The sequence below is a fragment of the Phyllostomus discolor genome, chromosome X (assembly GCF_004126475.2).
Source record: "Phyllostomus discolor isolate MPI-MPIP mPhyDis1 chromosome X, mPhyDis1.pri.v3, whole genome shotgun sequence".
NCBI lineage: Eukaryota > Metazoa > Chordata > Mammalia > Chiroptera > Phyllostomidae > Phyllostomus > Phyllostomus discolor.
Window position 1 is genome coordinate 51,495,280 of NC_050198.1, and position 27,510 is coordinate 51,522,789.

A 27,510-nucleotide genomic window follows, 5' to 3' on the forward strand; every position below is an offset into this window, starting at 1 on the left:
GGGTAACCCAGTCACTGGGTTGTGAGCTATATGTGGGGGTGGGTTCCAAGAGGGAACAATGGCGCTTGTTCCGCTCTCTTTCAGACGTCAGTCCCTTCTGCCACTTCCCCTGAGAAATCTGGGCCCCTCTGGTGCCAATTCCCATGTAGGTGGGCTTGTGCACCCCATGGGACTTTCCAGTGACCTCTCCTGTGAGGCTGGGAGTCTTTCCTTCACCTCAACACCCACAGGTGTTTTCAATCAGTTCCCCAAGGCTCTATTCCCAGTGCTGAGATCCTGGGTTGCACGCAGTGCCTTTCTTCACAATTGCCGCCTCACTGGGTCTGCTGGTTGCCACCCTTGGCCAGGGTCTGCCTGTTGCCACTTGCATGCCCAGGGTCCACCTGCTACAGTCTTTCACGCCCCAGATGCCTTATGTTCCCAGTCCCAAAACTCTCTGCTCTCTGCGCCCAGACCTGCGCCTGGCTGCCTGACTCCGCCCCTCCTACTGGTCTGGATGAACATGTCTATTTTAACTCCTTGGTTGTCCAACTTCCATACAGTTCAATTTTATGTCAGTTCTGCTTGTTACTCTGTTTCTAAATTATTGTTGTCCCTATCTTAGTTGTGCAAGGAGGCACAGTGTGTCTACCTATGCCTCCGTCTTGGCTGGAAGTCCAATCTTAATATATTTTAAACAATGTATATAAAATATTATTTCAATATAAAACTAATATAAAATGTATTAATATTCTGTACCATTTTTTCATTTTTAACTTTTTGACATCAGGTACATATTTTATACTCATGGCATATCTCAATCTGGACCAACCACATATCAAGGGCTCAATAGCTACATGGTTATTGTATTGGGCAGCAAAGATCTGGAATGCTACTTCTTTGTGGATTGTGTATACTTTCCTATTGTTAGTTCCACCTAAGACCCACCTGATTAAAATAAAATCTAAGAGCCAACTTTTATTTTCTGAATCTTCTTAATACACAATATTGTGTTTTTACAATGTACCTCGTAAAGTTTATCTTGGGGCATGAAAAAAGCCATTTGAGGTTGGCATATGGAAATGAGAAGGTATGGCTTCCTTGTCTAAGTACAAAAACCAGTCCAAAAGAGGTGAAGAAGGAAAACTCCAGGTGAGAAATAATGGCTATAGAAGTCAGCTCTGCTGCTGAACTTAGTAGATTTGTCTTGATACTCTCATTGCAGTCTATGTAGCCCTCTGTCAAACATTTATCAATGTAGACTTTAAGTTCCTCTAGAGCTTACATTGTCAATACCCATCTATATGTGTGCTGAAAAATTAATTGTTCAAATAAATAGTTTCTCATTTGCACTAGACATTTTAAGTGCTCTACAGCCACACACGCTAGTGTCTACCATATAGGATGGTACAGATATACTACATCTCCATCATCACAGAAAGTTTTATTGGACAGCACTGTTATAGAGAAATGGGCAGACATACTATCTGATTATTTAAGTGACAGGGGGTCCCTAGAGACCACAAAACACTTTTTTTATGAACAAGTGAGAATACCAGTGATATCAAATGACAAAGAAAGAAACAAAAGCACAAACAGGTATATATTTTAGCCTCCTAGAAATACCACACCATTATGGTTTTTAATGGAAGAAGTTTGGCTATACATATCTCCCTAAGTTTATGCGTCCCTCTCAGGGTTTTCTTACCTTGATTCCCACAAATAACAATCCCCACAAGTTAGGGGGTAAGATATATCCCTCTTACCCTCTAGCCAAAATGTAATGAATGTTTCCCACATTCCCCAAGATAACCTGTCAATTTCAAAAGAAACTTTAATTCAAAAGCTAGGGGGAAATAAATAAAATATAAAAATTATGAAAAATAGTCAAGTTTATATACAATATATAATTTTTTGAATCTAAGAATTCCAGGAACAGCAATGAAGTACTTGAAGAAATCCTACATTCCCTTATCAAAAAACAAACTATTGGCTGAGGGGCTAGCACAATTTTTCAGGCACATTAGAATATCCTTTCTTTCTCAGTTCCTTATTTCATCCAGGAGACTTCTGAGATACTAATTGGTTCCTGGCATACAGTTAATTGGTATACCCAAATATCTTGTCCCATTCTTCAATTTACGACAGCCCTTAAGAACACTTCATTTCTCTTTAAACAAGACTTTTTCCTGTTTCAAACACTGTTGCCTACTCAAGCCTCTCTGTTTACTTTCACACTGAGGGCTGAGAAACATATCTAATTACAACTGACTTGTAGAACTGATAAATCCTATCTTTAGCTCTGGTAAATGATCTAGCCCTGTGGTTTGTATGTCTAAGTAATGGTCAGGATTATCTGAAGAACTTTTCCAAAGTTCATTTTCCTGGTCCCCACTCCATACTTCTAAATTAAGTCTCTGACAGCAGGGCCTGGGAATCTTTATTCTTAACAAGCATAATAGATGAAAATGATGCTCTCTATTTTTTAGGAATTATTGATTGGTTTCCTCCTTACTTGGATAGTTAATTCTGCCCACCTCTGGATCATTCAATAAGAACTTCCCCTACCCTCACTCTGTCACTTTCTAGTTTGACAAGGAAATAGGATCTTAAGCACAATATTCATACAGATGTAGGGGGACAGGGATAAAGGGAGTTTTCATATAAACTACAAGTTTTTAATAACCTTACTGCTTTTCTAGAGAACTCTGTTTGAATCAGCAAAATATACTGGATAAAAAATGCCCCTAAAAAATTCAGTGTCAGCCCAACAATAGTGAAGATTCCAAAAGGATATGTTCCTTGGTTAATTATTAATAAAAGCCAACCAGAAAGGCCAACATTGAGTATGCAAACATGAATATAACCCAGGAAATGAGTGGCATAATATACCAGAAATCCAAGCTGCTATTGAATTTCACAGTATATCTTTGGAATTTATGTTTTAATATTTCAAATAACAATCACTTACCCTTGACCAATTTTTTCAAATCTTGTATATTTTTTCTTTGGATCACCAACACTCACAATGCTTCCTGAGTAAGGGCAGGGAGGAGAGGGAGAGAGAGAGAGGTTAAAATTTATTGATATCTTTTATGTAATACTAAAAATTAAGATGCCACAGTCAATAACAATATATTAGAACGACATTCCCATGTAATGTCTATAATTTATATGGATAATGATACATTTTACTAAAGTATCAAATAGTAATATATTAATTAAGGTACTGGTAATAACTATGCTGTTTATATTCAAGATTGATTATGTTTGGAAACAGAAAGGACTGTTCATAACTAGACATTTATTAAAAGGACCCATAAAATGATACTGTAGATTAGGACATAAAAACATATAAGAACTTATACATGCTATTTAATAAAATCATTATCTTCGCCCTGGCTGGTGTGGCTCAATAGATTGAGTGCCTGCTGGCAAAGCAAAGGGTATCTGGTTTGATTCTCAGCCAGGGCACATGCCTGGGTTGTGGGTCAGGTCCCTGGTTGTGGGCACAGAAGAGATAACCACACATTGATTCTTCTCTCCCTTTCTTTCTTTGTCCTTTCCCCTCTCCCTAAAAATAAATAAATATTTTTTTAAAAAAAATCACTATCTTCTCTGAAATGGAATGAAATCAAGTACTACACTACAGTTATGCTGGACAAATAACTATTAAGCAATTACTATGGACATAGTACTGTGCTATGGGCGATGGGGATGGACATGGGAAGAAAATCTAATCATAAAGTAATGAGACTCATGCTTTAAAAGAAGTGCATCCCTGAACCTAGGACCCTACTAGCACTACAAACATCTTTAAAAACTTAATTGAGGTATGATTTCCATAGAATAAAGTTCACCCATTTAAAATGTACAATTCAATGGCCTTTAGTAAATTTTTAGAGTTGTACAAATTTACTAAATTTTATCATGATCTAATATTAGAACATTTTCATCATACAAAAAAGAGAACTTATACCTGCTCTAAGTCACTTTTCATCTCCCCTCAGACTTCCAATTGATTCCTAGGCAACCACTAATCTTTCTGTTTCTACAGATTGCTTCAAACTTTATGGAATAAGTTTATAAGTCACACACACAAAAACATTAATTTATCATGTTTGAATCTGGAAAAATATTGGTTTTATTATTTGAAAATACCAAATCCACCACTCAGAATAAATCCAGAGGAAGTGACATTTGACCCTTCACTACAGTGCTCAAACAGGTGTAGAACAACTCTTGGCCATAGCATAATGGGTATAAGAGTTCAGCTTCTCAAGGGTACTGCTTTGAGAATAGTCATTTATTTGGATGTCTCTGGCCATTCCTTCTTTCTTTTTCGAAGCAAACATATCAGGTTCATTACCTTTGAGTTATATTTTACTAACATGGCCCCTGTCCCAAAGAAGAGTAGAGAGAGTTAGTGAAATGGGATTTACATACATGAACTAATCAAGAGAAGGTCTGTAGATTCTGTGTTATAACCGTCATTCTTATTCATCCCCTATTCTTCATGCCCAGGACCACTGTCATTGTTCAGACCCTCAACATCTCTTTTCCAAACAATCGTTCTGGTTGTTATCTGCATTTTCTAATTCCTCTCTCATAATGCTGTTGAAATAGGGTAACATAAAATTCATAATCTGAGACTGTTCAGCATAAACTGAAATGTATGGTCAACCTAATTCGGAGTGATTTCAATACATTGTTCTACATTCTTCAAAAGCTCCTCTTTACTAAAGGATCAAGTTCAAATTCCTTAGTCTGCCATAGAAAGCTCTTTACTATCAGGTATCATGTAGCGTCTACCTGACCAGTCTAATTTCATATTCTTCTTTCCTCACTCCCCCCAACTTTATATCCTAGTAACACTATTACTATCCAAGGCTTAGGTCTTTGCAGATGTCCCCCCTTTCCCTTTCTTATTTAACCCATGAATTCCTATTTACCACTTAAATACAATTGCAAGTCATTCTCTGTGAAGTCTTTTCTCATCCTTCTAATGAGACTCATGTGCTTCTTCTTGAGAGAAACAAGTGTGTATTTTCCTCCATATAACTTCAGTGCTTAGAATAGTGGCTTCCACTGAACAAATATTTGTTGGCTAAATAATTAAGAACAAAAAATATGTTTCAAGTACTAAACTGCACTTCAGACAATGCCTCACATTCATTTAGACAATGGTCCATTTTCTGAGCTAGTGAACAACTTAACTTAAAGCTACCAGTAGACAGTATATCTTGAAAAATAGTTAAATGTTTCACTCATGGATTGTTATTTTTTTTTGGTGGGTGCTTGCTTTTTATAATAGGAGTCCATGTTTCAGTTAGGTTAAATTAACACTTGTACAATATGAGTTATTATAATTATTTTTCTCTTGTAGCTTTCAATCTCAGACAATTGTACTACCATCCATCTATTCAGTAGCCTGAGTCAGAAAACTGTGAGGCATCTTTGACTTATCCTTTACCTTCACTCATCACATGCAACTGTTCACTGGGTCCTGGGCCTGTATCTGTTTATGTTCTAGATGCTATTTGAATCTGTGCCTTCCTCACCACTACTATTCTAGTTGGGTTTTCCTTTTTTCTTTTTTCTGGGCTATTTCAAAAGCCTCCTAACTGGACTTCTTATTTCCAGCCTCTGCCCACTTCAGTCTAGGCTTCATACCTCTGTGAAGATGCTCTAAGTGTAGACCTGATCATATGATTCTTTGGCCAAGGGGTCACTGATGCTTCCCCAACACCTACAGGGTCAAGTCCAAACTCCTTGGCATGTAATGTAAGGTTTTTTCATAATCTGGTTCTTGTTTTATTCTCACATCTCATCTCACCACTTCCCCATAGAACCCTATGCTTTGACCATAACCAATCAATTGTAGCTCATGATCAGCTCCTGCTTAATAATTTAGCTTCCTCTCCTAAAACTCCAGTCCCTTTATCCACCAGCAATCAATTCTATATTCAAGTGACATTGAATAAGTTAAAGTTCCCACATATATGTCTTCATACCTCCTTTATATGCTATTCTCTGTTTGCAATATCCTTCTTAAGTTGTCTTCCTGGCAAGTGCCTATTCATGGTTCAAATTGGTTTCACTTTTGCCAGTTCTTGGAAGCTTTCCCTGATTCTTTTGAATGAAGTTAATAATATCCCTTCTCTGGACTACTGCATTCTCTCTCTCTCTCTTTCCGTAACACACCACATATCTATATCTATTTATTTGCCATCCCCTTATAAACTGTGTCTTAAGTACAGAAGCCATGTCTTATTCATCTCTGTATCTTCAGTGTCTCCTCTCACAGCACTGTGTATGGTATATATTAGGTATTCAATAAATGTCTGTTGAATTAAATTAAAATAAAAATTATGCATTTTCTTTTGTATTCCATTGTATATATGTACCTTTTGTAAATGCCCCATATTTTAGGACACTGAAGAATGTATTTTACTTGAGTTATATTTATAGAATGCCACCAATTTAACAGTTTCTGAGTTGCTTCTCAATTTTTTCAAATTGTCTCACAGATTTCTACATCACTGAGAACTATCCTTATCCAAGACAGCTATTAATGGGTAAGAACCTGGACTACTACTTCTTTATTTTTAAAGGAAATAATGATTTTAAAGTCCCTTGAAACCATAGTTCTATTAAGTATTTTTTTCTAGTCTTTTAAAAAAGTTATACTATTAAGTTGCTGAGAAAACTCTTTTAAATATAATGAACAAAGGCAAATAAGCTTCAGCCCAAACCACTTTTTAAATTATAACCAATTCCAATTGGCAGGGTTCAGTTAATGAGGTTTCATGGTAGTTAAGTTATTCAGCCTTTATTTCCATGGTATGAATGGTAAAATAAACTAGAAATAAACCCTTTACCGAGGATTACCAAAAGACTACCATTTTGATGAGATACTGTTTCTGAATTTAACTGCTATTCAAATAAAATGGAATCCCCGCATCCATAACCCTTCACAGGAAAGTGTTTGCTGCCATCTACTGATGTTAGGTAAGTACACATGAAGTCTTATTTAGTATTCTAAATTACAAAACAAGTTTTCAAAGTGACCTCTTCCATCAGAGCCATTATACTTCACTTTATATATTTTAATAAAGGTAAAAATCATTGTGACTCAATGGGGGAGAAGTGACAAAAATCAGCAACTCAAAATCAAGAGAAAAAATCTGGTAGCAATACCAGAACCATTCCTACTAGAGCAATTTCCTAAATAAGAAACAAACTATTCATTTTAAACTACAAGGATTTAAGAAATCACTAAATACTAGTATTTGGAACTAGGGTTCATGATGTGGTTTCAGTGACAGAAAAGCCTATCAATATATTCTCTTCCATTTTAAACTAAGATGAATTCTAACTATTAAAACATTATTTCTTTAGTATAATGAAGGTTTTGATTTTTGAGAAAAAGGAAAATAAGCTCTAAATTAATTTCAGTTCTATCTGAAGAGAAACTGGAGTGAGTATTGAGTGAGGAATGCTAGGGGAAGGGAGGAACAAGAGGAGGTAGTGATTGTGGGGCCCAGAGGACAAAGGCCAAGGACAAATTTCCTGCGTTGCACAATTTTGCCGACAATTAGTGCCTTTTGAAAATTCTCACTGAAATCTAGGGGTTTCTTTATGTTTCCAATAGATTCAGACACACCACAATGAAGAAGCCATATCCAGGCTATCTGTAAGTGCAATATAAAACTGAAACATTACCAGTCTATTTCAGCCATTATTGATCCTTGATCTAGCCTCTACAATCAGTGTCTGCATGGAAGGTAAACAGCTTGGAGAGGTTTTTTTTCTGGGCTTTTCACCTCACAGTAATTGGATCCCTGAGACTGAAGGAATAGCCACCCTTACCTCTGCTTATGGTGGAGAGTCCACTCTTGTATGGGCTATAAGCCATTCCTCTACCTCCCTGTACCCCTTCCCCATTTCTATTACCTCTCAACCAAGGCTTCTCTACTGCTTCTCCAAGATCCAGTGAGGGCCTTGATTCCAAGGTTTTCAAGGACTTCTGTACAGGGGTAATATATCTGAAATTATTCCTGGTTTCAAAGAATCTGTTCCACGGAAGACCTTATGCCCCATTTTCTATATCAAAAAATATGCTTGCTCCCATTTTTCAAAAGTAGCATGATAATAATATACTACTATTTATTGTGCTAGGTATCTTATATACTTCACACCTAATTTGGTCCTTACAAAATCCCTATTATACCAGTATTATTATTATCTCCATTTTCCAGATGAAGAAACTGAAGTTCAAAGTTGAGTGACATGCCTAAGGACACATAGCTAGTCTAGGTTTATGACTCAAACTGAGTTATGATTCATTTCAAAGCCTGCCTCATTGTATTAGTTTAATAATCTAATTTTATTTATAGTATTAATCTATACTATAATTATACTATACTATAATCTAATTTATAGTGCTAATAGTACTATAAATTTAGTACTATTATTATCCTCATGTTTTAGATGAGGAAAAAGAGCTCCAGAAAAGTTAAATAACTTGCCCAAAGTGAGACAGCTGGTGGCAATCGGCTTGTAATTTAAATCTGGGCTTGATTCCAATACCTGTCCTTTCAGCCACTGATACAACTACATAAAATCCAGCTATAGACAGACTATTAATATGTAGTTATGATTTGTATCCCAATTGGTCAGATAAGAGACTGAGGCTGAGGCTAAATAACTTGTCAAAGATCACATAGTGAGAAAATGGAAGGGAGACAGTGCTAATGGAGCAGGAGTAGGAAAGACTGACTTTGCAGACTATGCACTATAGCTCAGTCTAAATCCGATTCATGAGAAGCAATCCCCCATTTCTTTGAAGGTTCTCCCATCCTTGTACTTACTCCCTTGTAAGTACAAGGTAAGGTTGGCAATTACAGGTGGCCAACTGACTAGAGTGAAAATGATTCTCTCTAGACCCAAGCTTTCTCCAATAGAGAAGAAAACAGTTAATTCATAATTTAAAATACAATCAAAAGTAGTTTTCTCCTCCTCATTGTGTTGCTCAGTGTAGAACAGAGTAAACAACAAATTATGAAGTCTACAGTTCGAATACCATTACAGTTTACAAACAAAGCAATATGTTTTTGGCCCAAGAAAATAATGCTTGTTTCTCTGTTACTGAACTTAAGAAAGCTATAAATGCAGTTAAATTATAATAAATCTAAAACAGATACCAAATAACAGTCATTTTTGCTAAAGTGAGGCTGTTAGCAAACATCTAACTATGTTAGATTTTCAACATCTAATATAATCCAATAGGTCATGTCTACATGTACAAGCCCAGAAATAAATCCAAGTCTTTATGGTCAATTAATATTCAACAAAGGGGGCAGAAGCATAAAATGGAGTAAAAATAGCCTCTTCAACAAATGGTGTTGGGAGGTCTAGATAGCTACATGCAAAAAAATGAAACTTGACCACCATTTTAACACTGTACACAAAAATAAATTCAAAGTGAATAAAAGACTTAAATATAAGTCATGAAACCATAAAAGTCCTAGAAGAGAACATAGACATGCAAATCTCAGATATTCCATGGAGCAATATTTTTACCAATATGTCCCCTAAAGCAAGGGACATAAAGGAAAGGAGAAACAAATGGGACCTCATCAAATTAAAAAGCTTCTGCACAGCTAAAGAAAACAGCATTAAAATGAAAAGAGAACCAACTCTATGGGAAAACATATTTGCTAAAAATACCTCAGACAAGGGTTTAATCTCTAAAATATATAAAGAACTCACACAACTCCATTCTAGGAAGACAAACAACCCAATTAAAAAATGGGCAAAGGACTTGAACAGACACTTGTCCAAGGAGGACATACAAAGGGCCCAGAAACATGAAAAGGTGTTCAGCATCATTAGCCATCAGAGAGATGCAAAGTAAAACCACAATGAGATACCACTTCACACCAGTCAGAATGGCCATCAGAAACCAATCAACAAACAACAAGTGTTGGAGAGGTTGTGGAGAAAAGGGAACCCTAGTGCACTGTTGGAGGGAATGCACACTGGTGAAGCCACTGTGGAAAACAGTATGGATTTCCTCAGAAAACTAATAATGGAACTGCATTTTGACTCAGCAATTCTACTGCTGGGATTATACCCTAAGAACACTGAAACACCCATCCAAAAGAACCTATGCACCCCAATGTTCATAGCAGCACAATTTACAATAGCCAAGTGCTGGAAGCAACCTAAGTGTCCATCAGTAAATGAGTAGATCCAAAGACTGTGGTACATTTACACAATGGAATACTATGCAGCAGCAGAAGGAGCCCCTACCCCTTGTGACCACATGGATGGAACTGAAAAGCATTATGCTAAGTGAAATAAGCCAGGCAGTGAAAGAGAAATATCATATGACCTTACTTATAACTGCAACCTAATCAACAAAACAAACAAGGAAGGAAAATACAACCATAGACATTGAAATAAAGAACAAACTGACAGCAACCAGAGGGGAGAGGGATAATAGGGGATAATAGGCAGAGGACCATCAAGGAACATGCATAAAGGACACATGAACAAAGCCAAAGGGGGTAAGTTTGAGGGATGGATGCAGGGATGGGAAGCGGGGGACATTGTGGGGTGAAAATGGAGACAACTGTACCTGAACAGCAATAAAAAAGAAAAAAAATAGGCAATTCTCTGAATAATAAAACTAAAAGTATCCAGGCATTCTTTTATTTTTCCTTCCCTTTTACACATATATACAGTTGGGGTATGCACACAAAGTTGGTAATGGAAATAGTGTAAGCTTCAAAAGCAAACAAATTTGAGTTCAAACTCTGTCTCTGCCACTCATTACTTTGGTGACTGGGTCACTTTAACTTTTTGAGACATACTTCTGTTACAGAACACAAGGGGGGCCTGGGATGATATACTATTATTGAAAGAAGGCCCCGGGTCTGTTATGTCCGCCGCCCTAGGAAAGATGTCTCTCAATGCCAGAGATTTGTGAAAAGGAAAGGAAATGTTTATTTAATGCTATACAAACTTAAATAGTGACCTAATGTCTTTACCAAAATCCCAAAGTCCCTAAAAACACCCACAAACACACAGTCCTTCCTTCCCCCTTTGCCCAGTCCAGAGTACCGTATCTCAGGAAAGGAAATAGAAGTCCATGGCTCAGGCAGTCCTCTAGTTCTTCTCAGTTAGTAATCCCTCTCGACTGGGAGACCTCCCTGGATCCCCAGCACCCTCGGCTGAGTCGCCAGGATCTCTGCTAAAACCAGGTGGTGGTTCCCCCTTCTAAAGCTGTGGGGGGTCCCCACTCTGCCAGGCCACGTGGTTCTCTCCTCCAGGGCTGCCACGTGGTTCCCTCTCTCTGGGATGCGGGAGTCTCCACTCTGCTAAAGACGCATGGTTCTCTCCTCAGGGCTGTGCGTGGTTCTCCTCCTCAATGGCTGCCAAATCTGGGTTTTAAATCCCTGCGGCCAATCTTCCTCTGCAGCCTCATTTCCGACTCCTCCCACACTCGGCTTCACATGCCAGAACTCATATCCTTCCAGCTTTACTGGGCTGCCATCCTGAGTCTGGGCAGGTGTGTCCCCAAGTTCTGGAGCCAATCCTCTCTGAGCTCCCCCTCATGCGCTGTAACTCAGGGGACCCGCCCCCCCCCCCCCCGTTACATCTGGGTGGGGAAGTTACTTCCATTCCCCTGGCTTAGAGCTGATCACAGCTACTTAACATATCTATGCAACCAGTCAAAGGTTATAGATATGCCAAACGACCATGCCAGAGCTTAGCTGCAAGGCCGTTGCTATGCTAAACAGCTCTCAATGGCCCTGCTCCATTTGTCCCTTCCCCCAACCCACGCCCTGGGCGGGGGGCGGGGGGGATGGAGACATCCTAAAATCTTCTGGACACCTTAAGTTCTGGACCCCATTTCAAATGCCTATTTGGGGTCCCCCCTCTTGGCTGCACCCTGTAACACTTCCACTGATCTGTAAAACGCAGGTATTAAAATCTACCACAAGGGATTATTTGTGAAACTTAAAGTTGATAATGTATGTAAAGAGGTCACCTCAAAAAGTGCTCAATAAATGGGAATAATTACTATTGCTACTACAACAGATAGCTGGCATTACACTAGAGGCATATTTAATCATGTCTGCTAAATTCAGTTGGCTAAAGTTCAGCAATTCCAGTTCTGAGTGCTCACAGACAGCTGCAACACAAACCTTTGCCTTTCTAAAATAGTTTGAGCTCAGAATGTCTTATCCATAGCATTGTTGACATTTAGGGCTGAATAATTCTTTGTTGCAGCGGGGAAAGGAGGGGTGCTGTCATTTACATTGTAGAGTATTTAGAACCATCCCTAATCTATTCCACTAGATGCCAGAAGCACTCTCTGTGTCATGACAATAAACATGTCTCTAGACATTCCCAAATGCCCACCAGAAGGCAAAATGGCCCTACAACCACCTCTGCAGAGTCTTCTTAGGACCTATAACTCCCCTAAGCTGCTCTCTTCCTTGTTCTGAGGTATTTTAGACAGACATTTGCTTGAAATAAAATGGCTTCCTATTCTTTAATTGTACAACACTATTAAATCTTTCTCTCTTTTTTTATCATTGTTCATTTAGTTGTCTCCATTACTCCCCTCTACCCTACCCACCCCTACCTCACACATTTAATCCTTATCTTACAGATAAAATTGTAATCAACAAAAAACTTGAATTGTAATTCAAGTTTTCTGATGGCAGGAAATTGTTTTTCTATTGTTTCCTCCAAAGAGTCTGGCATAGAACCGACAAGGAAGAACCCAGTGAAGATATATTTGTTTCCTTATTTTTTCATCCATTTACTCAAGAAGCATTTGTTAAGAGCTTTTATGTACCAGACACTATCAGAGTTAGACATAAAGGTAAAGAAGACACTGTGTCTGCCTTTGAGGAGCTCACAGTCTAAATGAAGGAAGGAAGCAGACTAATATAATGTGATACCTTCTGCCATAAAGGAAGCAAAGAAGAGGAGCACTTAGACTGGGAAAGACAAGGAAGGATTTCCTGGGGAGGAAACATTTGAGCTGAGTTTTGAAGATAAGTAGGAGTCAGATTGAGGGCACTGACTGTGGTTAACTAGCAATTTGTTAAAGGCTTTTGTAATGTTAAGTTTAATGAATATAACTATATTTCACAGACCTTTACTCTTCAGCAGAGAATGTTTTTTTTTTTCTTTTTTTTAGGTCTCTTTGATCCAGAAAGCAAACTGAAAGAGTGTTTTGCAAAACTGGAGTAAATGTGTATGCACAAACATGTACACACTAATGACACTGTGACAAAGAAACTGCTGGCATGTGTTGGCCCTGCCTCCTCTTCACAGAGACGTGCTCCTAAACTAAAGAAAAGGCTGTATTATTGTGGCTGCCAGTTTTTATTGACCATGTTTGGTTTTGATTGACTTATTTGTCTTGATTGATTGGTCAAATTAGAACCCTTGGGGTATGATCATAAGATATGTCATCAGCCTATTTTAATCCTTTTGGGAGTGTAATCTTAAAATAAAACTTACTAAATTAATCTTGTTAAGTTTTCAGCTTGGTTGATTTTTTCCAAGTGAAAATATTTAATTTCTATGAAATTAAAATTGTGAGGTAGAGAATGATCTAAAATATACAGTGAGGGCCCAATTTTAAATCACATGACTTCAGGGAGCCTGGAGTTCATGCAAGCAGATTCAAATTTCTAAAGGATCAATTCTCATTCTACTTTATGAGAAACCATTCCATGAAGAAAGTAATGATGGCAAAAGACTCACTCAGCTTCTCTAGAATCTCCTCATCTGTCATCTTGGATTTTTTCCTTTGTCGATCTGTGTTTCTATACAAAGTACTAGAATTGGCATTTTCAGTGGAAGGTGGTGTGACTTCTTTATTTGGTGCTGCTGGTGAAGCAATGGATTCAACCACAGAACGAGTGTAGATCTTAGAGGCAAGAAAAAATAGTTCTACAATTAAAACAGCAGGGTAAGGAAAAGGTATAAAGTCAAGACACTGTCATATCAGTGAGGTTTTTTAAATCAAGATAAATTTTAAGGAGCTTTAGGTTCACAGCAAAATTTAGGGGAAGGTACATAGATTTCCCATATACCTCCTGACCCCATTCATGCATAGCTTCACATATCATCAACATATCCTTACCAGATTGCTGCATTTGTTACAACTGATGAACCAACATTGACATCATAATCACTCAAATTCCATAATTTACATACAGTCACTGTCAGTGTAGTATATTCTATGGGTTTGGACAAATGTATAGAGACATTTATCTATCATTATTGTAATGTGCTGAGTATTTTCACTGCTGTTAATATTTTCTGTGCTCTGCCCACTCACCCTCCTATCCTGCACCTCAGCCCTCAATGAGTTTTTAAAGACAAATGATTTCCATTAAAAAAGAACTTTAAGTTGCTTCAAGTACACTGCCCTTAGAAGCTCTGAGGATCTAGTCCTTTGCTACCCCCATATATGCTGTGCTAATTCTGGTACTGGTGCCTCTGTTTATGCAAGTCTTCCTAACTGATTCATAGGGACTTTTTTCTCCATCTTAATGTCTGTAGGAGTTTTGTAACTTAACACTTATTTGTATATTGTTTGGTATTCTCTAATTATCACATACTAATCTTGCATCCCCAAGTTTTGGAACATAGTAAGATGTTCAGTAGGTACTGGTTGATTAACTGGATTCTGACCATGTGACTCTTCCCAAGGACATCTTTGAATCATTTGGAAATAGTCACTTGTGACTTACTGATTTTGTATGCTCAGGTCTTGGTGCAATAACTGGTGGAGGCTCATTGTCATCTTCTTCTTCTTCCTCTTCTTCATCTTCTTCTTCAGATACAGGAGGAGCTAAAGGAGGCTCTGATGCCGTTTTTGTGCTCTTATGACAAAAACAAAGTTAAAAGACCTGGTATTAACTCCTCATTGCTTTCCTTCAAAAATGAGACAAGGAAAATAAAATATTTAACTATGTAGGGTTAAGAGGGAACTGCATCTTTTAACAAAGGAGCAACCATCTAAAATTTGGTGCCCAGGACCTGCCCCCATTCAGAAATAAATCAGGTCATGTTTTAAACAGCATGACATTAAAAAATGCTATTTTTATTTTTCACCAAACTAAAAAACAGTGATAGATATTAATTTACTATTTTAAAGTTCAATTTTTTTGAAATCAATGAATATATTTAAAAAATCAAATTAATTACTATTAAAGCTTTGAATTTGTATACTATATACATTTGTATATTGACAGGCTTTTAAGGAGAAAAGGGCTATTTTGTGTTTAAAAATCAGAGCATGGCCCTGGCTGGCGTAGCTCAGTGGATTGAGCGCGGGCTGGGAACCAAAGTGTCCCAGGTTCGATTCCCAGCCAGGATACATTCATGGGTTGCAGGCCATAACCCCCAGCAACCGCACATTGATGTTTCATTGATGTTTCTCTCTCCCTCTCTCTCTCTCTCTCTGGATCTATCTCTCTCCCTTCCCTCCCTAAAAAATAAATAAAAATAAAATCTTAAAAAAAAATCAGAGCATATGTATGGATATGGTATTAACATAGTTCTACAAATACTAAGTACAGGCAAGCCCATGAATGTTTCTTCCCCATTCAGCCTCCTGAGATCAACTACTCACAGAGTAACAGACATGAAGATCTACATAAATAATTATTCTATCTTAACCAACAGGTAAATGGTGATTTGTAATGTTAAAAAATGCAGTAATACCAGCACTAAAAATAACAACAACCATAGCATCTAGGGTCACTTCTTCATCATTTGGTAAAATGGTACCAAAGCTGGGTTTTGAAAGAACTATGGTCATGGCTCTCAAACTGTGGTCCCCAGATTAGCATCATCAGCATTATCAAGAAACTTGTTAGAAATGCAGAATCTCAGGTTCAATTCAGATCTATGAATCAGAAACTTTTGAAGCGGGGCCTTGCAATCTTTGTTATAATAAGCTTTCCAGAAGATATTGATACAGGCTCAACAAAAAGAAGAACAGCCTGTTTACCAAGACTCTCTTCAATCCCTTCATTTCACTGTATTTGCCCATCCAAAGCTATTTAACATTATTTTGATCTACAACACTGTAGAATCTTAACCTGTTCCTCATCTTGCAAGACCTGCTTCAAAATCACACAGCCATGCACTAAAACCCTATAAATATTCTCCCTTAACATCCCCTTTCTAAGAAACAGCTAAGACTATTGGAGTAGGTCTCTTTCTTACCACTGTAAGTTTAATAAACAGCTTGATTAATTGGTTTTCCTGGTGGCCTTTTTGGAAGTCAAATGTGTAATATTGCTACACTTTTCCTTCCAGGCTGAGAATAATTATGTCTAAACTTATAAAAATAAAGATATATGGGAAGCAAGTAAAGAATTATTTCTCTTTTTGAAATTAGGTATTAGTTACATTCCTATTATGCCATACACTGGGACAGGAAAAGTAATTCTTGGCCTGAGTTGGGTCCTGGACTCTTAGAATTCTGAAGGGTTTGGCTTATCAACCCTCCAAAAAAACAAGGATATATATGCTCTTACATATAATTTCAAGGGTTCATAGATCTTCTAAAGCCCATTCATGGACTTCAAGTTATAAACCCTGCTCTAAAGAGTACACAAGCTAAAGAAACTATCTCAGAAAACTCTCCTTTGTTTGAGCTATTTTCAATTTTAATTTTTAAAGGTCAAAGGAATTAGAAATGAGGACTTTGGAGACTTTAGATAATGCAAAGTGTTATCTGTGGGGCACTTTTGGTGTTCATTTAAAATTCAGATATCAAAGCTCTGTTTAAGATCTACTCTTCAAGTAGAATCTTGGATTCTTCATTTTAAGAGCCTCCCCAGGCAATTCTGATGCAAAGTGAAATAAGTAAGAGAACCACTAATCTAGATGGATAAGGTTAACTGGTACTAAAAATCAAAAGCATTATCTGTCAATTCTACATCCAGATTCTCTAGGCGCAAATTATGGTGTGTTCATATTTTTGCTGTTACCTTCCACTTGGAATACTAGCCCAAGATTCTAAATGCATTATTTCACTCGCAACAGTACAATAAAAATATAAAATATCTAAAAAGCCTCAAATTGAAGAGTAAGTCTATGAACAGTATTTAGCATTTAAATACACTAATACCAAGGAAGCAACCATGAGTGAGCAGTAAGGCAGATGTCATATAACTATGGGAGGTATTGCTAAATGCAATATTAATTATATAGACAGTATTTAAAAACATTTGGTGAGTACAACATTGCTTCTATTTTAATTCCCACTCTAGTAGCACAGAGGATGCCAAACTTGTGATCACTTCGGGCTATATCTATAAGCAGTTGTTGATCCCATTAAATCAGACTCTGTAGGATAGCAAGGACCACTGGAAGTTTTCTAATACAAAATAATAACAACAATAACAATAATGATGATGATGATGATGATAATGATAATAATAATAATAATAATAATAATAATAATAATAAAACAGTGTGGAGTGAAGTCTTCCCTTAGAACCATAAGAAGGACACAAGGTGCAATTCTCCATTCCTAAGTAATTGAGTCCCACTGAAATGTTCCAATCTGAACTTAAGGGTCTAACTGAGTTCATTAAATCAGTAGAAATCCAACCTTAGTCAAGCAGTGTAATTAATTAATTATCCCCACCTGGAAGTCCTTCCTGCCCTTCAAACTCAAACCATCCAAGAAGAAACCCAGCATCTTCTCACAGAAATTTGCAACTCCTGAAAGATGACATGCCCATCTTTCTGGCCAAGTAAATATCATTCTAAGCCTGTAATCATCTTTGACGTCAACCTTTTCTCCAACATCCAATCAATAACCTAAACATCTCAGGAATTTGGTTTTAATCTCCATTCTCCATTCCCACCTCCACTATCTCACATAGGACCTCATTACCTCTGGCCTGGAGTCTTGCAATGCTTTCCCAACTGGTCTTCTTTCATCCAGTCTCAACTTCAGTCAATTTATTCTAGACATTTGCTGTCAGACTACTCTTTTCAAAGCATAAGCTTTAATTATCTAACACTCCTGTTCTAAAAATTTTCAAGAGCTTTCCACTATACACTGAAGAAAGCCAGATTCCTTAGAATACCATTTAAGTGGCTCTACAGTTTGGCTCCCACTTAATTTTCCAGGCTTAATTCCTGATTCATTTTCTTGCATCTCAGTCTTCATTCAAATCTGCACCCCTTAGTCACCTTGCTTTCCTCACTACCGTGTCCTTTTTCATGCTTTTCCTTTTTCTTAGAATGCCTTTCTCCATCTTTACAGATCCAAATCCCATCTGACCCTCAAGATGTAGCCCAAATGCCCTGTTTTATATAAACTATTTTCTAACTCAACCTTGAATAAATATGTACCAAGCACTATTTTGTACCAGGCATTGAGATTAAACCTTTTGGAGAAGGGCTTCCTTTAACTTCCCCAGCTAAAAGTAATCTCTTTTCTCTGAATTCTCATAGCAAATGAACACATTTCATGGTATATAACATGATCCATATTGTATTGAGTTTGTTTATATTCATATGCTCCAAATTTCCTAGTGATTTTAAGGAAGCACCTGAATAATATAAGTTTAATAAGTGAATACCCTGTGGTTTTATCTTCAAACAGTGAGATCATTATATTTTTCTGAATTGATAGGATATTTTGGTCATTATGTAGATTAGTGTTAGTATGACAAGCAAAACCAGTAGAAGCATGTTCAAAAATGCCAATATCTTAGGAGATATTAACTACTTACAAAATAAAAATCAATGCACAGACCATCCTAGCAGACTGGTATTTAAAATAACTGGCCTATGTAAAAAACAACTTTTTATTTGCCAGGATACCCAGTCAGTATTACACAATAATGATATTGATTAAATCAAGGGGCATGTAATATTGGCATTCTTTTCTTTCCCACTTTGCTATTACTTCCCTTCACATGCTGTTTTCAGTGTGGCCCAATAAACTGTCATGACAAAGAAAAAGGAGAAGGGGACATGACCAGTGAGAATATGAGGGCTATATTCTGTTTTCTTTTGTGTAATCTGAGCAAGGTACAAATACTATCACCTCACGAGCCTCAGTATATGAGCCTTATGTACGGAGAGAGGAAGTTTTTCCTCTTGTTGCCATCTAAAAATAATAGTAATAGTAGCTTACACTTCATAAACATATTACATGTTCTAGGTATGTACTAAGTGTATCATATGCATTATCATATTCAATATTCACACAAGTTTTAGGAGGTATATGCTGTTACACCCAGTTAAAGCTGAGGAAAGAAAGGCTCAGAGGATCTAAGCCATTTTCCCAAAATCGTTCAGCTTGTAAGAGAAGAAATAAGACTAAACACCTATGTCCAGGACCTTAAATCCTTTTTAAATTTTGTTTCTAATTGTGGTAAAACATACATAACATAAAATTTAGTATCTTAACTACTTTTAAGTGTCCAGTTCAGTAGTGTTAAATGTATTCAACATTGTTGTGCAACCCACTTCAGAACTCTTCATCTTGCAACACTAAAATGGTATACCCATTAAACACTAACTCTCCACCTCTACCTTTCCCAGCAACCACTTTTTGTCTGTATGATTTTGACTACTCTAGGTAACACATATAAGTAGAATCATACAATATGTATCTAAATTATACTTTTAAAAACTATTTTTAAAAGCCTCTACATGTAAAAACTAGATCTGCACAATTGCATTTTGTTGGACTACCAGAAACAGACTACACAAAACTGTTTTCAATTTTTCACTTACCGAAGGATGGGCAGCTATGTATCCATGTGCACTTTTATCTGAAAATTGAAGATAAAGCTATTACCTTTGTTTCATAAGGACTTTATTTTTAAAAACCATACTTAAAAAATCTGCATGTATTTGGCCAGTATAAAATTCTCCAATTCAGTATTAAATAGATATTATGACAAATGGCATAGTTTCTATTAATACGGTTCACACCCTTACATCCTCAGCACATTATCACCATGTCATCTATAGACCTAAAATGAAGGTCTTCAGTGAATCTCATCTATATGGAGAAATGTTAAGATTATTTACTCCTGGATTTCAATGATTCTCTATAGTAGTAACCCCCCAATATAGTAGATACATTTGAGCCTGAAACCTGAGATAATACCAAACTCTGTGTGTGTGTACATGCACACATGCACACACAGTAGGTCCTTCAATAACTTCATTTTGTTCAACATTGCTTCCTTATGTTGATGAGATACTGTAGACACTTAACTCTTATTTATATCAATTAGCTTATGGTAAAACTGGTTTCATTATATGTTGCTTGGCTGAAGTTCCAAGAACCTATGAAGGACGTTAAGTGAAAATTTAAAGAATCTAGGTTTTCTGTTTATGTCTTCTACCCACAAATTTAATGCCTTTTCCATTTTAAATAAGCACCCATTACACACTGTGACTATAACTCTTGCAGTTTGAGCTCTGACAGCAAAACTAGCATGGATTTCTTCACAATTACAAATAGAAGATTCATTCCTACCATAGATTTTAGCAACTTCAACATGTAATTTTTTTATTTCTGTATTAAGTCAAGAACTTTCACCTTTTCACTAAAAGGAAGCACTTTATGGGTTTTCTTTGGCGTATCTGAACTGCCAACATCACTACTCTTGAACTTTGGGGCCATTATTAAGTAATATAAGGTTACTTGAATACAAGCATTGGGATCCCACCACAGCCAATCTGGTAACCTAGAGTGCTACTAAGTGACTAACAGGCAGCGGGTGTGCCCAGTATGGATATCTGAACAAAGGATGATTCACATTCCAGGCAGGATGGAACAGGATCTCACAAGATTTCATTTTACAACTCAGACAGCACACAATTTAAAACTTATGAGTTATTTATTTCTGAAATTTTCCATTTTATATTTTTAGACTATGGTTGATCATGGGTAACTAAAACCACAAAAAACAAATCCACAGATAAGGGGGGATTACTGTACATTTATATCTAGAATTTGTCTGCTACTTCTTCCTTTCCTTTTCTCCTCTCTCCCTCTTTTCCCTTCCTCCCTTCTACCCATCCTTCCTCTCCCCTACTCTTCTCCTCCTCATCCTATTAGTCATTTGTGGCATTAGAGCATCCAGAAAACATATGGTGGTATTTCACTCAACTCAGAATAGTGTAATAACTCAGATACTGTTGAGTTTAAACATAGTTTTTTAGGGTTTTTTTTTTTGTAAATTGAGAGAATTAAAAACAAAAATAAAAGCATTAAAAAACAGTGGCAACTTGGAATAAAGACAAATTCTGAGAATCTGAAAGTATTAATGAGTACACTGAAATGATTTTTTGAATGCATCTTTGGTTCTCATAGCCTATGGTTGTATATTGCACTTGGAGCATAGCTGTAGATTCCTCACATTAAGCATTTCTTGATATGTCACATAAAAGATAATTAATATTATCTCTTCAATATTTTATTGCATGTGATAGACTAAATATCATTAAAAGCTCTCCTTGATGGCTTTCTTTTCTTTTACATTTTTGCCATTGGAAAACCGAAGTTAATCTTCTCATTAAAAAGAGTACCATTTAGCATGTAAATTACCATATGTCTTTAAGCTTGGGCTTTGATATTTGATATGGCCAAATTAGAAACCTCTCTTCTAAGTGCATTCTTGCACTATTCTTGAAGAGATCAAGCTTGCCCTAAACTAGAACCAATGCGAAAATATATGGGCTCTTTATAACTGGGGCATTAATGATAGTATTCTCTTTTTTCTTTAAATGTTAGATAGGAAATTGTTCTAGCCCTGACCAGTGTGGCTCAGTTGGTTGGAGTGTTGTCCATAAACCAAAAGGTCATGGGTTAGATTCTCAGTCAGGGCACATGCCTAGGTTGTGGGTTAGGTCCCCAGCAAGGTACATATGGGAGGCAACCAATAGATGTTTCTCTCACATTGATCTGTCTCTCTATCTCTCTCTCCATTCTTCTCTCCCTGGAATCGATAAATATATATGCTTGGGTGAGGATTAAAAAAATGTTGGAGAAATTATTCTAGAGAGGCAACCCAGATAATCTTCCTTAAAACACAGAAATATTGTTTGGTATGTGTATTTCAGTTGCTTATAGTGCAAATTTGAATATCAAAGTGTCATATAAAGTCCAGGTCTACAAGGTAGCAAGTGGAGTCAAAATCTGGAAGACACAAGGCCTTTCACCTTCTTAAAAATAGCAGGCCATGATTTCTTTTTTGAGGTCTGATCAGAATAACTTGGCAGCTATAAAGTTTGTGCTGTGTTACCATGGTTCAATTCAATGGTTCCAAAGAATAAAATAAATTTTAAGAGGCTATGGTTTGATCCATATACTTCTTATTTCATAAACACTTCACAAGGCCTGATCCTAAGTATCTGAGTGTCTTCATATTAATGAAGAGACAAAAAAACAATTGTGATTGCTGATTCAAACTGACAATTAATGCTTTACTGACCAATGTTCTTATTTCAGTTCTAAAATTATCCAAGCACTGTAAATCTCCTAACAACAACTTCAATTTCCAACTAATGTTCTGGTTTACTTCTGTTGAACTCATTTGGAGAAAGAACTAGAACTGACTTCAAATGCCCTACAGGTGTTCTGTTCTAATCCTGCTCTTTAATTAGAGTATTATTTTCCACCTTTGGACAGCCTAGATTTACTCTTACCTCCTGATGTAAAGCTCATGTATTTCTGGTTGTTGACTGTTTCTTTGGAATCATAGAATTTTAGAACATCTAGAACAGCTTGTGGGTTCTTCTTCTGTTCCAGTTTTGTTATGTTGGAAGTTTGGAGTAATCGTGCCCATTGCTCAGGAATTCCCTGTGGACAACCAAAGGAAAAGAATGGCAGATCAGAACATTCAGCTGCTATATTTTCTGGTCCAGTAAAGTTCTTCACCAAGAAGCCCATGCTACCTGTAGAATTACACTTGGGAAGCTGAAGTTACACTCTAGATTTATAGTTAGTAACTTAATAACTCAATCATTCCCTTTTCTAAATAAAACACATAGGGAAAACTAGGATCCAACTTAAAAAGGGTGGGTGGGAGTATGACTGTGATAGAAAAAAAAAAGCACATGAAAATCACCTCCATATTAACTCTGCTCATCCATGAAATGATGTTTACATCTTAGCTTATTTTTTTCTGGTGACTCAGGGCAGACATAGCAAGACTTCTCTCAATTTGCACACAGCATAGTATAGGGCAGATCAATAAATTTTATTTGACTGGAATAATACAAGCTGTTTCTGGGCATGTTGTAATTAGAATATATTTTAGAATAAAAGAAAAACCTCACCCTTGGTCAATTCATACTTTGTGATTATAAAATGTAATTTGGGGGGTGTAGAGCTTTAATAGAAAGGTTGATTGAGAGGAGACAAAGAATTGTGGAAAAGCAATAACCACTGAGATGCTAAACAGTAACATAATGCTGCTTTGGGCATTTTTCCTGCAGCTTCCTGGTCTCCTCCCTCCATCCCCTCCTCCCCACTTCATTTACTGGCCACACAGAGAAACCTGGGGATTGTGACAACTATGCCAAAGCCTTGTAAGAATTTTCAATAATCTGAAGCATTAGAGCAGAGAGGAAGGAGTATTTGGAAATCTAATCAAGGTGGGTTGCAAAAATTATACATAGAGGTTAGTTTTGCATTGAGCATTCAGTATTCTTCCTACTCGTTCAACATACAGATGCCCCCATTTCATAATAATCCAACCTCCAAGAGCAACTTGGAGCAAGAAACAGACACACTATTACTGAAGTGTGGCTTTGTCCTATGAAGTCTCGGCAAAACAATGTGTGACGTGGGCCTCCAGAGTTTGGGAATGAGAACAAAAAAGTGAGATAAGCCAAGCAACAACTCTACTGCACACACATGAACCTGCTGCTGCAGTTCTATGACATCTCAAAGAAGCACTTTGATGCAAGCTTCTTTTGGGCCTGTGACGCACCTCTGGGAGCTTCCCTGGGCACATCTGTGAGCCATAGAGATCTGGCTGTAATGGACGTAAATAAAGAAAGAAAAGAAAGTTAAAACAGAATGTGGGACAACTTAGAAGGTGGGAGGAGATGAAACCAATGGGTCTGAATGGGGGAAGGTAATCCCATCTAAGGTAGGGCGGTTATGAAAATAGGGAGGTATTAACTAAATCAGGGGCAGGACAGGCTATAGGGCAACAGATTAAAAAAAAAAAAAAACAGAGAAAACAACAATATTCCAAAGTTTGGATGTATAATTCCACTACTTTTGGCCAGATGTTTCCTCCATAAATACGCAATAATAAGAATTATCATTAAATGACTGGAAAAATTACTAAAAGCAAAAACATGAATTTGGAGGGAAGAAGAATGGCATTATGAACAGCTTCAGCAATAACTTGTAAGTTGTTTCCTAACTGGTGATCAATCACAGTTAGCCAATGGCCACGTTATGAACTTACAAATTTCAGTGCCCAATTCTAGTTAACCATTTTTGGTTTCACATTGGAAGTGTCTATGTGGCTAAAAGTCAAAAGATGGCTATATGGTGATGTTAAATTTAACATTTGTTTTCATTGATGTGATTCTTCTGTACTTTGTAGCTAAAGTCATGACTGGCTTAAAGAAAACTAGATGGAGGATTTCCTACAAAGCCAGACTGTTTGAATTTCTTAGACATTTAGACAAGGATAAGGAAAACCATTTTGTTTTAAACCATATATGAATATTTTCACTTTAATTCTACAGTTCTGAATACCCACTTACCACAAAATAAGATCATATATAAGGTAACAACTTTATCTAAGTAAAGATATCTCCAATGCTATAAAAGCATGTTTCAACCCAAATGGTTTAATCTGGGATGCAGGTTTTTAATTCTTAGCTTGGGGTTACTCCAAGCACAGTTAAAAATGCTTTTACATGCATTTAATAAGCAATTTGATGCTAAAACCTTAAGCCAAAAATCTGAACTCAGGAGCCCATGTATGATCTTCATTCTGATTCTCAGTGCAATTAATAGCATCTGGTTAATGCTGTAATGGCCAAAGCAGTTATTAAATGTTACAAAACCAGGTATACATTGCACATAACTACTAGAGCAGACATCGCTAGCATGTTCATTACCATCATCATTAGAATATTTGCAGTTATTATACATTCTCATGGCACTTCTAAATTTTGTGATAAATAAGTAGTCTTGTGATCATTAGACAGCTGGGAAAAATTGCTGCCAATTGAAGAAGACCTTCTAGACAACTTTACTTACCATATGACTATATGCCTGACATAATTTCTATTTTATTTTTTTAAGTTGAAATAAACCAATTGATAAATAAAACCTGACACTCAAATTTGAATGTATGCCACAAATACACATAATCAGAAAGCTGCCCTATTACTCCAAATCGAGGTACAAATTCCAAAAGTTAGATAGCTAATGGAGACCTGAAAGTGAGAGCATGAGAAGCAGGAGCAGGTATAAATGCCTGGACATGTATACAATAACAACTAGATATACATCAAGCTGGGTATTGTCCAGCGTAGCCCAGGAGAAGGTCAGTATGATACAACAGGCCAAGCATCGATCTTATCATAATAAATGATCATTTATATCACTCATACCATTTTTCCTTCTGATTCACTTGAAGCGAATATCACAGATCTAGAGAACTGGAAAGGGGAGTTCTGAAGTATTTGGGACAAAAATGGCAATATAAAGTGTAAGGACTTTTAATAGTTTAATGCCCTAAATCTCACCTCCCAACTTAATTTTAATCTCAGGGTCCAAGTATATGAACAAATATATAAGGTTATAGGGGCCAATTAGCCACAGGGCAATCATCAAGCAACACATCCAAACAGTGTCCAAATATTCAAAATAACAAGCCCCTGTAAGACAACTGGACTAGTCAGTTCAACAAATTGCTCAAAATCCTACTTAAATAACTGCAATAATTAAATTAGCTATACAATCAATGGATTAGTAGTACTGTGAAATTGGGGCTCAATTTTAAATTCTACCAACAAAATGATTTTTAAAAGCTTAAAATGAAGCTTATTGTTATTTTGTATTTTTTAAGTTTGTAAATGTAAATAATAGGTTAAGACAGTAAAAAAGGCAGAATTTGGCATCTTTAAAAGTAATGTGTGGACAAGTCATTGTAAAAGATCATCAAGATGACAATAAAGTGCATCATATTTCCAAATTTAGCCTATGTTGTAGCTATATATTCAAATGGATTTCTAATACACCATTGCATCCAAACAAATGCATTATTTCAAATAATTTCACACTGGCTGGTGTGGCTTAGTGGATTGAATGCCAGCCTGTGAATCAAAGGATTGTGGGTTCAATTCTCAGTCAGGGCACATGCCTGGGTTGAGGGCCAGGTCTCTGGTAGGGGGAGCATGAGAAAGCAGCCACATATGGATGTTTCTCTTCCTTCCTCTCTCCCTCCCTTCCTCTCTGTCTAAAACAAATAAATAAAATATTTTTTAAAATGTGGGGGTTTTTTGCAATTGGAAAGGTTGCCCATCACATATCCCACCCATCACTCTCTGGTTGGTTCTTTGGGTTCTAATTGATAAAGAAGTTAAAATGGCTGACTGCACTAAGCAAGATGATTCCAATTCATTTTTCGTCATTTCCATTGAAACCCATAAAGAAACAAGAAGTATCTGAAGATAGATTGTATAAGATGTCAAACAAGTTGGGAAAAGTAGAAAAAAATTTAAATTAGAAAGGAAACAGAATGTTACATGAGACGAGTAGAGAAGAAAACTTTTATATCAGAAAGTAAAAAGGAAGAAAAACAGAACAGAAAAATATAAAATAACAACAATAAAACATAAGAGAAATTTAAACATAAGGAAAACACATAGAACACAAAAAGATCAAAAACTGGAAAAATAAAGTTCTTCAAATTAAAAAGGGAAGAGATATTAGACAAAACTTATAAAGTTCAAGTATGTTTCTATTACAAATGTGAAAACAATAGTCAATCTATGATTTTTAAAAAGACCTTAACTTGTTAAGATTATAAAAATTATTATTTGGTGGTAATGATAGTGGTGGTAGTAATGACAATGAGGCTATATTTCTTAAATATAACTAAGGCAGTATTTTCACATATTGTAAACAGCAGAAGCTAGGCTCAAATTCCAAGGCCATTTGAATAATGTCTCTTGATTCCAGTGATGAAATTGGTTAAATCCTACCAGTATTTCAAATTTATTTATTTATTTTTTAAATATTTTATTTTATTTATTTTTAGAGAGGGGAGAAAGAGAGAGAGAGAGAAACGTCAATGTGTGGTTGCCTCTTGCGTGCCCTCCACCAGGGACCTGGCCCTCAACCCAGGCATGTGCCCTGACCAGTAATCGAACCAGCAACCCTTTGGTTCACAGGCCAGCACTCAATCCACTGAGCAACACCATCCAGGGCTAGTATCTCAAATTTATCAATGC

The 27,510-nt window shown here is 36.6% G+C and overlaps 1 protein-coding gene across 2 annotated transcripts in view; it reads right to left on the reverse strand.

The window, feature by feature from the left end:
- Positions 1 to 27,510, reverse strand: part of PAK3 (p21 (RAC1) activated kinase 3) — a 161,269-nt gene that overhangs the window by 74,858 nt on the left and 58,901 nt on the right. The window contains exons 7-12 of one of the 2 annotated variants that reach the window (XM_028522624.2): positions 24,015 to 24,059; positions 22,726 to 22,879; positions 19,798 to 19,835; positions 14,772 to 14,903; positions 13,777 to 13,942; positions 2,951 to 3,014 (exon numbers count right to left, since the gene is read on the reverse strand). In XM_028522624.2, the coding sequence (XP_028378425.1) occupies positions 2,951 to 3,014; positions 13,777 to 13,942; positions 14,772 to 14,903; positions 19,798 to 19,835; positions 22,726 to 22,879; positions 24,015 to 24,059 (599 nt within the window). The remainder of the gene's footprint in view (positions 1 to 2,950; positions 3,015 to 13,776; positions 13,943 to 14,771; positions 14,904 to 19,797; positions 19,836 to 22,725; positions 22,880 to 24,014; positions 24,060 to 27,510) is intronic. The other variant, XM_028522625.2, reaches the window with a different exon arrangement.